Raw genomic sequence first — 13,596 nt, 5'->3', positions numbered from 1 at the left:
AATTCAAACGGTCATTAGCCAATGTATTTTCATATTCCAATGCTTGGAGGTGAAAAAGATATTAAACATCTCTTCCACTAACGAGTCATTGGTTACATAACTATTTAGATTACACTGAAACAAACCAAAACATAAGCTTTTAAATAGAAAAATACTATTTACTCTTAGACTCAGTGTATAATTTTAGCTTTTATTGGATATTAGCTAATTAGTGAAGATAGAACAATTCAAAATTTATGGAGCACCAAAAACACATCTTTTGTTTGAATATAAAACAAAAGAAGTGTTTTTGGTGCTGCATAGATTTTGAATTGTTATATCTTCACTAACTAGCTAATATCCAATAAAAGCTAGAAATTATACACTGAGTCGAAGTGTAAATAGTATTTTTCTATTTAAAAAGATAAAAGGATCTCTTCCACTAACAAATCATTGGTATTATGTGTCTATTAACACTGATTTTATTTAAATTTACCGACATTAACAATTAAGTTCCTTATTGAAACTCATCTTCAATTCATTTGCTTATATTTTTAATAGCAAAGAGCTTTTCTGAAAACTCATTTTTTGCTTATTCAATATGATTTTTGTTTTATTGAAGGATATTGAGATATATAATTTTTAGTAACTTAAAACGGTCTCTAGCAGAAATAGATTGATGCACTTTCACATGACTACCTGATTCCTTTTTTAAAATTACCAATGACCTCTTTATGTACTATTAGCATCATTTAAAAAAAATTAGATATTCAAATTTTAATTTAGAAATATAAAATTATTTCAAATTCTACGAAAAAAAACAACAAACAAAATTAAGATGCACTTTAAATTTATTTCTGGCATAGACAAAAGGAAACCCAAACTTAAAAGAGAAAATCCATAATCACCACTCAAAAAGAAGTGGAAGTACCATGTTTTAACATCCTATTAGCACTTTTATTATATACTTTTTCATGCTTCTATCAACTATTTCTTTTAGTCCAACATAACTCATATATTTTATATTTACTTTTTCATAAACATCACTTCTAGTTTTATCATTTATATTTTATTTAACCTATTCCTGATGAAGGCAAATAATTAAGCTCAAATGTTAGCACTCATCAAACAACACAATTCATTACTGTATGTTCTATTTCTGAACTTAACCGTTGATGAAATGTAGCACCAACAGTCAACCACATCACCATTTTATTTATTATAAACACACATTCTCACCTCTTTGTGTACAATTTAGTTCTTATACAACTTAAATTTAGTCTGACCAATTTTTTTAACCAATACCAAGAAATATCACAAATACTAAATATCACTACTTACTCTTGAAAGGTTAAGTTTGACAGGGCTATGATGTTTCAATAATTCACTTTTTTCATCCAAGTCATCATACATTATTTTCTCTTGTATTCTAGCCTAAAAAGAAGAAAAATCTTTAAGATATCTATTAAAAACATAAGTTATAATAAACTGATTTCTAATCGTTGTAACTCACTTTTTTGGAAACTGGCTCACTGGATTTATCGTCTGGTTTTAGAGGAGAATTGCCATTTAATAAGGCTCCATTACTTATGGTATCATTTCCACTCAGAGATTCCTGTTGGCTCTGACATGCTTTCAATACCATAATCGAATGCTGGTTAAACCTGAATAATAAAACACAAAAACTAGTTAAATCTTATTTTAAGCTTTTAAGAAGATAAAATAAATCCAAATGGCAGTAAAAAATAAATAGTTTAATCCTCATTGAGAATATATACAAGTTATATGATTTAGTTAAGCATCTGAAGAATGAGTCAGAGTCAGAATACTCTACCTACAATACAAGACATATAAAACTCAATATTTTGAGGCGCAAGTAAATAAAAACAGTAAAACCACTAAAATAAAGAGATCTTCTTAACAGGCTAGGTTTTACCAATTAATTTTAAAACTTTTAGTAAACTAAAAAAAAAAAAAATCATGAAAGTCATTGGCAAAGAAATAAATTTTATTCTGATACACAAAAAAAATGTAGGTGATAGTAATCTGCTTTAAGATAATATTTGCACTAATTACAAACTATAAGTAACTAATTTTCACTGCCTTATTAATTAATATGTAACAAAAGCTAGAAATCATTTAACACTAAGTAGAAGTGTTAATGGTTATTAGCCATTGTATTTTCATATTCCAAAGCTAGGAGGTGAAAAAGACATCAAACATCTCTTCCACTAACGAGTCATTGGTTACATAACCATTTAGATTAAATTATTTAACAGATTATAGATTCGAAAATGGATAAATATAAACAACCATCAGATCTAATCAACAACCATTCAGATATAATGAAGAGTATTGTTACTCAGCAACCTATATGCCTAAAATCCCTTTAACTACAAGAGGATGGGAAGAGTGTTCATTTAATGATTCTTTTCATACTGTACAAATGTGTCACTTATCTCACACAATAAATCAACATGACATTGATTAATTTGGTTACACAGTAATAATTACAAAAGTATAATTTAACTTTATCTAACAATAACAAATTAATAGCTGATAAAACATATAATAAATACATTCTTATAAAAATGTAACAAATAATTAAAAACAGAATAAGTATTCTGAAGTACCCATTTAGAAATAAATTAATTTTTGTTAATACATAAAAACATAAATTCCAAATTCTTTCTAATTGGCATGAAAATATGGTAGTATTCTTAATATAAGAGCAAAATACCTTTTAATCATATTTTGGTGAACGATATTTTGACTGCCAGGTTTATCTGGAAGTGAACCATATCCTTCCCCAAGATTCACATCCTCAAATTTAGAAATATCAACCAGTGGGTCAGAGACACTTTCGGTTTCCTTATTTAAAACTGTAAAGAACAAGTAAAATAAATATTAAAGGAAAAGATATTATTTTTCATTTTTGAAAAAATTAACAATAATGCCTAATAACATAAAATATCCATAATACCTTGATCATCAATTTTTGCACAATCAGTAAACAAATCTTTAGAACCAGTATTAATTCTGTCTCTATGAAAATAATGAGACTGAAAAAATTTAGTCCAAAATTGAGCTTCTGATAATTTATGAGGAACTGTTTCTTTATGCTTCTGCCTGACTGCCGGATATGTCCGAAATACTGACTCCATTATATCAGGTGTTAAATTGTACTTGAGACCATTGCATCCATCAGTTTGAGGTTTAATATCAGCCTAAAACAGTTAATTGTTTTAAATATTTAAAATTTAACATGGATGATATAAAATGTAGAAATTCCCAATTATTTTAAAATTACAAATAAATGTTTTTTAATCGACTCTTATTTTGCCATCAGATTAGAAAAAATTCTGACATATACTATGTAGACCTACAGGTGATTTGGGCTTACTAGTGAAAGATTAAAAAAACAAAGATTGTTTTGTAGCAAAGCATGTTCTTACTTATCATGAACTATGATGGCTAAGCAAGTATTGGAATCTCAAAGAAAACTTTTTTTGTATGAATGATTTTGGAGGTTGTCGAGGAAGAGTGAAAGGTAGCAAGGAAAGAGAATTGTATAAGAATTTTGAACCACATAGAAAAGTTTACTAAGCCATGTATTTAAAGTTTATTTTAGTTGTCCAGTCGTTGATGATATTGTCGTCATCCTACTAGGTATAAGCAGAAAACAATGGAAAAAGGATAGATAAATTTGTTAATCATACGCATAAAAATGATAAATAATAAGGGTGATGTACAAATACATAAATATATAAACATATCAGCTTACAAACTCTTAAACAGAAAAAGCCTACCTCATTATAGAAAATCAGTTAACTGACTACCTCAATCAACCTAGATCCGCCCTATTTCCAAACATCTGAATCTGATAAGTAAATTACAACAGGGCCAACTGAGAAAAGGAGAATTATACATGAAAACTTTTTTTAACTATACACACATATTATTATTCACAGATTAGGCTAACTAAGAATTATCACACTAAAACAGGGATGTAAATTCTGAAATTCATTCAAAGGCTATCATATATGCAGTTTTAACCAATTACCGATTTAAAACTATGAAAGCATAATTAACGATCTACTCACAAGGAAAGCTCCAGTAACACCAACTTGCTGCTTTGATGCATCAATTTTGTTCATAAATGGTTTGGCATGGGTAGACCAAAATTCTTCAGATGTAACAACTTCTGTCATAACTAGATCTTTATAAAGCTGAAGAAGACCAGGATTTTCAGATAAGAGCCTGAAAATATGAAAAGTTTCTATTAATACAATATACAATGCTAGGTTAAATTCTATTGTTACAAAATTCAAACATATATACTTGAATAAATACTATTAAAGGAGGAATAATTATAACTATCTGATAATTAGATAGAAATAAAAGTTACCTATTTTTTTCCTCAAGTTCTTTGTTTACTTTTCTTTTGAATTTAGGTAAGAGTGTGACTAGGAGGTCTTTGACTTTATCTCTTTCCCTTATTGCTGCTGGTGTTCCTTCACGATTCACAAACTGGAATGTAGACGTGGTATTGTCATGGAGCACAACCTGAAGTTGGATCTTTGGTTTTCCTTCAGGAGAGATCTTTTGCACTACAAATGATCATACATTACAATAGGATTAATTAATTAATTAAATACAATATAAAATGGGATATATCTTGAACTCTACAATTTTCCTACAATTAAACATTAGCATATAACTAACGCTAATAATAAGTAAGTCATTTACAGAGAAGGAAATATCGAAACTTTTCATCTAATATTAGTATTTTAAAATCATCAAAAACATAAAAAAATATTTCCATAGCAATAAATGATAAGTGAAAAGGAACAGAACCTTTAACAAGATAAAACATTATTTTAAAACAGATTATTATATAATAAAATATGATTATAAGACCAGAGGTACTTTTAAGCTGATAGATTTGAATTAGGAAACAGGGTGCAATGGAAAGAGCCCAGCAATAAAATGGTCAGTAATCAATTTTATTGAGAGTAGAGTAGCCATGTTAAAGGAAAAATAAAATTTGTTTTCATGTTTAGCCACCCAATGTTTTCCCAATTCTGCTCTCATCAGGACAAAAAAAAAAAAAAATTATCTTGTCTTATAAATGGCCAATTAAGAATTAGATGAATGTATTGTATCAACTTGATGGATCTTTTTATGGCCCCTTTACACAAGATGAGCTGTTTATGGGCTATTTTTATATTATCTTGTATTTTTCTGTCCCAATTCATTCCTGCAGTGGAAAATATTGACTGGTTTGTTATTTAATGGTGTTTTATGATTTTAATGTTTGTTTTGCGAATGTTCCAAAAATAATACAAGATTAATAATAATAATTACATTTGATGTCTGAATATCTATGGCTGACAGAAACTGTATCTTTGTGGTCAAGTATCCAGGCAAGCCGTTCTGTCATGAGGTACAGAGTTCCATCTCCTTTTTTGTACCGAACCTGCCCCACTTGGAGCAAAACATCTTCTGAACTCGTCATTGCGACCTATAAAAAAAAAAAAAGTCACCTATTGTCCTAACTATAATAAACATTTCTAATACTATAAAAAATAACAAAAAAAAAAAAGATGATACATTACATGTTATTTGTCAAAAAAGTTAATGAAAGTCAGTATTGTAAATACTATAATTAGAATAGAACATGGAAAGTAGTGACATGGCTTGTAGCACAAAGTTTATAGCATACCAACGATAGAATACCAATATGCCTGTTTTACAAAATTAGGCTAACTAACATAAACTATCTATTGGTATTTTTATGTATCTACACTACGAATTTGTTTTCAAAGGATTTGTTACCATGGAAAAACTGTATGATACTGTCTCAGATGGGAATTTCATTATATCTTTAATAAACATTGGAAGCTGTGAATCAAGATTCAAATATCTTTTTGACATTATTACAATTTCAAGCCCTAAATATTGGGTGCTGCTAACTCAAAAGGTACTCTGAGGGAAGTCAGGAGTCCTGGTGAAGAGATAGATAACAAGTGAGGTGGTATATGCAAAAAGGGCACAAGCTCTAATCCTCCTTTTTTCATCTACTGCCTAGATTGTAGTTTAATTTTTTTAAATATAATAATTTCTGGTATAGTGGTATAGTTAGTGGTATCATACAAAAAAAGTTGCGTTCCATCAATTAGTCCTCACATCCACTGGAACCAAAACGTTACGAATGCAATTTGAAATGATTATGCACGGAAATGGGTGAATGGTTCAAACAACAGGGGATAACAATAACGTCCATTAGCAGCTCGTGGTTTGTCCATTGTCTCGAGTAATGCTGCAAACTGCGAACCGATCCAGTTGTGTTTGGATTTTTTATATGAACAGCTGTGTTTTCCACCTAGGTTTCTGTTCAAATATGGATTGTGAAAAATTTATTATGTTGGTGCAAGAAAGGAAGTACTTGTGGAACCAGAGAGACAAAGTACAATACGTGGGATAATCTTTGGCTCAAATTTTATTGGCTAAAAGAAATAGATATGTAATTGGTCATAGAAGTATTGAAATGTTTGTTTATTAAAGTGGTAATAAGTAAAGCTTTAGGCAAGCATAACATCTATAATAACAAGAAACCTGTCTTAATAACTGCATAAATGTTTTCATAGAACAGGTACAATTCATTTCACCAATTCAATAAAATGTTTAACCTATAAAATTCATCAAATACTAAATGATAAGTATGACAAATGATATTTAATAGTTCTGAAGAGAAAACGGTTGACATTTATTATCTGTATGAACCTGACACTATAAATGATTTATATTTATGCTTATTTAGACCCAGACCATAACTGAAACTGATATATTGGAAGTTAAGTATCCCTCCAGAGAGTGTGAAGTCTACAGCAGTGATCCAATTAAATCAGTAACAACAACAGTGTTGGTTATACGCCAACAACAGAATATAGTGTTACCAAGTTTTAAACTGGAATAATAGACTATTTGAACAACAAAAATATTTTTTCTTTAGCAATATATTTCTGCTTAACGTGATTAGTAGCACATCTGGCAAGAATAAAACAATTTTGGTTGAGACCTATTCTTTAGATTCTACCCTATGGTTAGTTTTTGACAATCCTACTAGCTCTGGAATAATCTATAGAGGGACCAAAATAGAGAAAGAAACTGCAGTTAACAGTGATATCTTTCGAAAATGTCATTACAATATAAAACTAAAACTTTATTTTTGTGAGATATGCCACTATTTAAGTAAAGCAGCGAAAAGTAGACTTAAACTTAGTTATCACATATAAAACTACTCAATAAAGGTAAATATGAACCCTAATCTCTGATAATAATAAAACAATAAGACTAGAACCATAATACTTTATAAATAATTTTAAGTAAACTATGTTTTTTCAAATAATTATAAGAATGGTAATAAACATAAATTCTACTATAATTTGGTCCAAAATGCTTAGATATATAATAATATACATGCATAAATGGAGAGAAAAGCTGGCTGAAATCCAAAACAATATCAAAGGGTCATATTAAAACACTCTTAAATTTATTATAAGGAACAAACAAAAGAAGTCATATATTTTGGATAGAGAAATAGCTATTAAAGAGGCTCAAAATGAAAATGAAATGCTGAAGAGACAGATGGCTTATATTCAGAGCAGTGAAAAATTCTAGAACAGAAATTAATAGACTGAGTCAGAAGTATCCTGTTTTGATAAACTAAATTAATCTGTGCAACACCGAAAAAAAAAAAAAAAAAAAAAAAAAAGACAGGTTTGAATGTAGCAATTACAGAGGTACATAGTAAGTTTTAGTTTTATTAAGAATTCTTATTTTAAAATTTTGCCATTGAAATTGAATGATCAAACAATATAACAATTGTTTAAATCTCTATTGAATATGTCACACTAATAATGAAATAATAATATAACTCAAAAATATAACCTTTAAGAAAATGAATTTCAAGAGATTTTCACTTTATATTAAAATGTATACTTCCTAAAAAAACAAAAAAACAATGAAAAATACATCATCATGAATAAATACCTAATAGTTTACTTGAATATTTAGAAAAAACAAATTTTAATATAAAATAAAAATAATTTAAATCTTCAAGATAGATTTTTTTAGTTATGTTAGTATTGCTTTGAGAGTCTCATATCACAAACTATATTTTTAAAAACATGACCTTAAGCACACAGATGTCCTCATGTGAGGGTTATCACTTCCATTAATAATTCAAAAACTCAGTAAGTTGCAAAATTAGAGAATCAACCTCAACTGCAAAACTTAAGGAAAAACATTTACTCAAAGATTACAAAAATTTAAAAATAAATACTAATACAATATGAAATTTAGATTTTATAAATAAAATGTAGTATGAACAAAAAAAATTATTGCTATGAGAACATCCACAAGTGAAAAGCTTATATTCGAAGGAGTAAGGAGGAACAAAATATTTTATAATATCGTAGAGAAAATTGAAAACTTTTTAATATAGTCGGGGGAATCCAGTAAAAATGGCTGGGATTAAAGGTTTTGTACTCTCAAGAAATTGTAGCCACACTCCAAGAGAGTTTCTTTACATTAATCAACATGTTAAAAGAACTAGTCAAAAATATTTTTAGTAACAAAATTACAATTTTAACAAGGTAATAATATCTATATTACTAAAATAGCAATTAACCACAACAACTGAACTAAGAAATATAGCGTAAGTATGATTAGTGTTCTAGATTGTAATGGAATTAAAATCATGACTGCTTCATGTTGGACACCAAAAAATTTTGATTAAGTTAAAAAGATATTATGCTCTACTATATTGTTATATTTGACAAGATCGAAAGACTGTAACCATAGTTTTGAGAAATAGAGCTTTGAAGTAACAATTTTTCGATTCAAAGTAGTCTTAAAAAAGAACTATATGTCGCCAGTACTTGATCCTTAATTTTTCTACCAATAGTATTGAAATTAATTTTGATTTAATAAATTTGTTGTGGGCAATTTCTAAAAGAAAACACCTTTTTGTCACACATGATCTTGTCAAACCAAGGCAATAATCTGACCTTTACAATTTTTGTTTACTACATGTGTGATTAAGATTAAAATAAATGTTTTCAAAAATTCCAGATAAACAGACTTGGAAAAAACATTAAGTAAAAAAGTTGACAATACTTAAAATTATCAACATATTAATATATTATTATATTAATGGGTTCCAACACTTATATCCAAAAGCTAGTCATTAGAATAAATGAAACAGTGAAAAACTGGAAGTAAGAAACATTAAACAGGAGACAATGGCTAGATGTCAATATTATTAATATAACACTTGGAAATAATACTGTAGGGGACAGAAGCATTTAGAAATTAACTAGCAACTTTGCATCATTAACCGTTAACGATATTCACAAAGAAAACAAGTAATAAAGCTATGGAAGGTGAGAACACAAAAGTAATCTTAATAAAATTCACGTGTTGTCACTGCTAATCTCATTACACTTTTTGGACAAAATAGTAACATCGAAAAAGCGTGATACAACCTATTGATTTCACTTACTTACTCAATAATAACGCGATTACTTGCCTGAAAATGATTTACAACTAAATTGCGATCATACAGTTTAAACACAAAAACTGAGCAGGTTATAAAAGAAAACCGAAATAACAGAAAACACAAAAATGCGTATACGGATTGAAACAGCTAATAATACCACAATAAATAAAGTAAAAAATACAAATCTGTATTCATTATATATAAAATAAACACATCTTGACGATCCGCCATTATTGATATGAACTAAAACATCACACTTGACTAATAACTGTTTATAAATCCACTATAAGCAACAAATAGCCATTTTTTAAACACAAAACAAAATATTAGTAAAATTAACTGTATTTTAAACACTTTTAAAGGTAATTTGCACACAAATACCTGATAAGAAACCTATTTCTATGGAGAAGGTTCCGACTGACAACCACCTGGGGTGGAAGCCATTTAAAACTTGAGGAGACATCACTACAGAGCCCAACACCGGGAACCACTGAAAATAAGAGGCACAACAAGCGCAATATTGCCAACCCATAGAGTAAGTGTTTATGGAACAATCATTAAACTTACTTATGGCTTATCAACGGGTTATAAAAATTCTCATGATTGTAGAAACTTTATGAAATTTAGATTTATAAGATAGCAACATATAATTCCTCGCTTTCATCAAATTAAAGAAATGAGGTAAGCCACTGTACTCTCCTTGTAACCAATTAAGACATCTCAAGTCCTTTAACATAAAAGTTGTAAGTCTGTATTATTGTCCATATAAAGAACAATAATTTATGGAATTCCATTTTTATTTTTTATCAAACTGATATGACTAAATGCGTGGCTTCCTAATCAAAATTATCAATTGTATTTAGGTAAGATATGTTGCATGTAATTAATCTAGTTCAATTTATGTATTTATCATGCGTCATATATTTGTTTATGATATTTTGACCAATATCTGTAGATCCAAAATCAATATTTAATAAACATTTTACAAAATAAAAACATTATATTTCATTTTTTCAAAAATATTTATTTTATTAATAACTTACTTTAAATAAACTTTGTCTGTAAACGAAATTTCCAGTCTTCAAATCCTTGGTAATCTTTTTTAAAATAAGCAAATTTATTGTCTGCTAAAGAGTATCTTATCTCTCATCAGGAGTGCAAGTTGGTTCAACATTTATCAAGAACCATCACCTCCTAAGTGTGGATGAACTTTATGGGTTCCTATAGCATTTTAGTATGTCTGTCAGTGGATTTATAATTAAGCCAGTCTGATAACAGTTATTATAATATTCTTTAGCAGATTCTGAAATTTTGTAATGTCTAACACCTTATATACTACATTATTTGTAACAGAATGATTCATATACAATTATTCACAATATTTTTGACTAATAGGACTGAATGATTTGGGTTTGAAGGTTTTAGCTAAACCTCAGAGTTCAGTCTCGTATGTTACATATATTAGTTTGTGTAAACATTTATACAGTTAGTTAAAGATAGCTCTGCACGTCTGTAATAGTGGTCAATAAGATTGTAATCTGGTTACTCTGTTTAGTTTTTTCGGTACTTAAGGACTAACCCCTTCCTCGAACTTCATTTCTGTTGTGTTATAACCTGACACTACAAACTGAGTTGTGTTAATGCAGATTAAGGCCACGGCGCCAACTGATAGGATCCATTGGAGGTTTGTTTATCTGAGCGAAAATCGGTGTCCAGTGATTCAATAATAATAATAATACAGTAGATGTTAACCCTTAGCTAGTGAAACATAGTTCGGGAATTCTAATACATAAGTACTGTTCTTCCCATTTTAGTTTCATGTGCGTTCTTCAAATCAGTCAAGTTGTTAAGGCAACAAATTAAATACCTAATATCTTCGTATACAGGAATCTCTACGTTGCTTAATTATACTTGAGGGCAAAATCTATGATTCAATATGAATTCTACACGTGGACTCTTCTTCTCATTCATTGTCATGGATGTTACTTGTTACGCACCTATCTACAATAACATCGAGATGGTCTCGAAAAGTTCTAAATATTAGAAAAAGAATGAAAGTTGATTAGTAGGTCGTATAATTTTGTATTTACTGTAAAGGCGGACGTGCAGATGTGGCGTGAAAGTTTCCGTCACAATGTCCCCTTACTGGAGTTTAAAGTTTCCAATGGTTTGTTACTTGTGAAGTCGTCTTCTCGACATCTAAAGTCACCTCAAGTACCATTAAACTTTAGTTACTGATCCCAAATATTTATCAAGATATACTCCTTCATGTACAAGACCTGGTTACTGATCCTACCATTAGTGTAAACATTTGAAGACCCGACTACTAGAGACAAATGGAAAAAGTTACAGACTATCCAAATAAACAAACTTATAGAAGATACTCCACTAGATGATCAGGCCCCGTCATAACCACTCGAGAGAATAAATTAACTCGATGCGAGCAATCTTAACAAGGAATAAAGAAACCACCAAACCGGTTTCAATCCAACCAGCTTGACTGGCGTTGGCGAAGCGATTCCTGGAGCGCGTTTCCTTTATTGTTATTATAGCGACACCGCTCCTGTTGGTCTATACTGTATGTAATACAGCCACCAAAACAGCTATGGCTCGGCATGACGCAACCTACCAGCTAACACGGAAACTACTACTGACATCAGGCAAATGTTAATATTAATATTTGAAATATTCCTTAAATTCACAATTGTAACAAATATATAACATATCGTAATATTCATAAATGTATTATTTGAATTAATAAAGATTATAATAGAGTCTGCTGATCCACTGAAAATTAACGTCTTAGGCGTTGTTTTTACACGTGTGTTTTACTGAAAATACGTGCTACTTTTTGATGATGTTTAATAGCCCAGAGAATTGACTTAGAGGCAATTGCAAGGTCTCAGTGTAAATAATCCTTCCCATTCTATCTCTCCTGTCGCAAGGCCCGACGGCTGGCACCTTGTCCAGACTTACATACCCCTTCATGCCTACTGACACGGTATTCTATAGAACGAAGTTACTCTTCCTGCAATTCCCGGCGGCTGGCACCCAGTCCGGACTTGCATACCTCCCCCGCGACTTCAGACAAAATACCCTGCAGAGCAAAGTTACCATTCTTACAGGACTTATGGCTGGGACCTATAAGACTCATTGTCGAAGTCTTCTGATCAGGAGTACCTCACATTATTAAGTGGAGCACAACCTCCTCGACAATTAGATGGTTGCGTGTTCAAATCAGGTCGGGGTGATGGCGTAAGATTTGACTCCAATTGATAAGGTGAGGTACCTTTGACCAAAAGGCCTCCACAAATGCGTACTCAATATGGGTTAGGTAACTGGTTAGCAGCTGAGTATACAGGCTGTCTTACCGGTGGCAGCCGTAAGTCCTCTGGGATGGTAACTTCACTCAAGAGGATACTATATCTGTAGGCACGAAGGAGGAATGCAAGTCCGGACAAGGTGCCAGCCGCCGGGCCTTACGGCAGGAGAAACAAAATAGGAAGGATTATTTATACTGAGGCCTTTTTTTTTTTTTTTTGTCCGGTCCCTCTAAAACAGAAAAACAATTAATTAGTGAATGCTTCATTATGTGAAAAAAGGAATAAATCGTATTGGTATTTTAAGGTTATCTGTAGTGTTTATTTATTATTTGTGAAATGACCATTCTAAATGGTCCTATTTTTAAAATCCGGAGGTGAGGGGCCTCCTCATGTTGATTCGCATAGAAGATGGAGAAAATAAAAACATTAATTATTAAAGACAATAGATAGTGGTAAAATAATAAAAAAAACTGCCAGAAGTCGAAAATAAGTGTAGAGGAGAGAGAGGGGGTGCATTAGAAGATGGAGTTATAAGGTGAGGTGATGTTGATAGGATTTTTGGAACCTTTCCTGCCCTCCCACCTCGCATGAAGGGGATGGGTTGATAGATTGGAATACTGGATTGAAGGAAGCAGGGAGACTGTCAAAGAATTTGATATGTCTCCGTGTGATGTGTTGTACAGTTTCTAGCTGTAATTCGTTATGAATGTGCGTCATGTTACGTCTTTC

General features: G+C 30.4%; 2 protein-coding genes across 2 annotated transcripts in view; one reads left to right on the top strand and one right to left on the bottom strand.

Moving 5' to 3' along the window:
• Tfb1 (transcription factor B1) overlaps window positions 1–10,039 on the bottom strand; it is a 16,251-nt gene extending 6,212 nt beyond the window's left edge. Inside the window, exons 1-8 of the mRNA XM_014420859.2 lie at window positions 9,926–10,039; window positions 5,347–5,503; window positions 4,388–4,589; window positions 4,083–4,239; window positions 2,963–3,206; window positions 2,720–2,861; window positions 1,493–1,643; window positions 1,321–1,413 (exon numbers count right to left, since the gene is read on the bottom strand). Coding sequence (XP_014276345.1) covers window positions 1,321–1,413; window positions 1,493–1,643; window positions 2,720–2,861; window positions 2,963–3,206; window positions 4,083–4,239; window positions 4,388–4,589; window positions 5,347–5,497 — 1,140 coding nt within the window. The 5' untranslated portion in view covers window positions 5,498–5,503; window positions 9,926–10,039. The remainder of the gene's footprint in view (window positions 1–1,320; window positions 1,414–1,492; window positions 1,644–2,719; window positions 2,862–2,962; window positions 3,207–4,082; window positions 4,240–4,387; window positions 4,590–5,346; window positions 5,504–9,925) is intronic.
• LOC106680870 (uncharacterized) overlaps window positions 9,117–13,596 on the top strand; it is a 31,897-nt gene continuing 27,417 nt past the window's right edge. The window contains exons 1-2 of the transcript XR_001343152.2: window positions 9,117–9,428; window positions 9,907–10,079. The gene's annotated coding sequence lies outside the window, so the exon portion shown is untranslated. The remainder of the gene's footprint in view (window positions 9,429–9,906; window positions 10,080–13,596) is intronic.

The sequence above is a fragment of the Halyomorpha halys genome, unplaced genomic scaffold, assembly GCF_000696795.3.
Source record: "Halyomorpha halys isolate HHAL.00 unplaced genomic scaffold, Hhal_1.1 Scaffold297.1, whole genome shotgun sequence".
In the NCBI taxonomy this organism is placed as follows: domain Eukaryota; kingdom Metazoa; phylum Arthropoda; class Insecta; order Hemiptera; family Pentatomidae; genus Halyomorpha; species Halyomorpha halys.
This window is presented reverse-complemented; position numbering and strand designations above follow the sequence as displayed.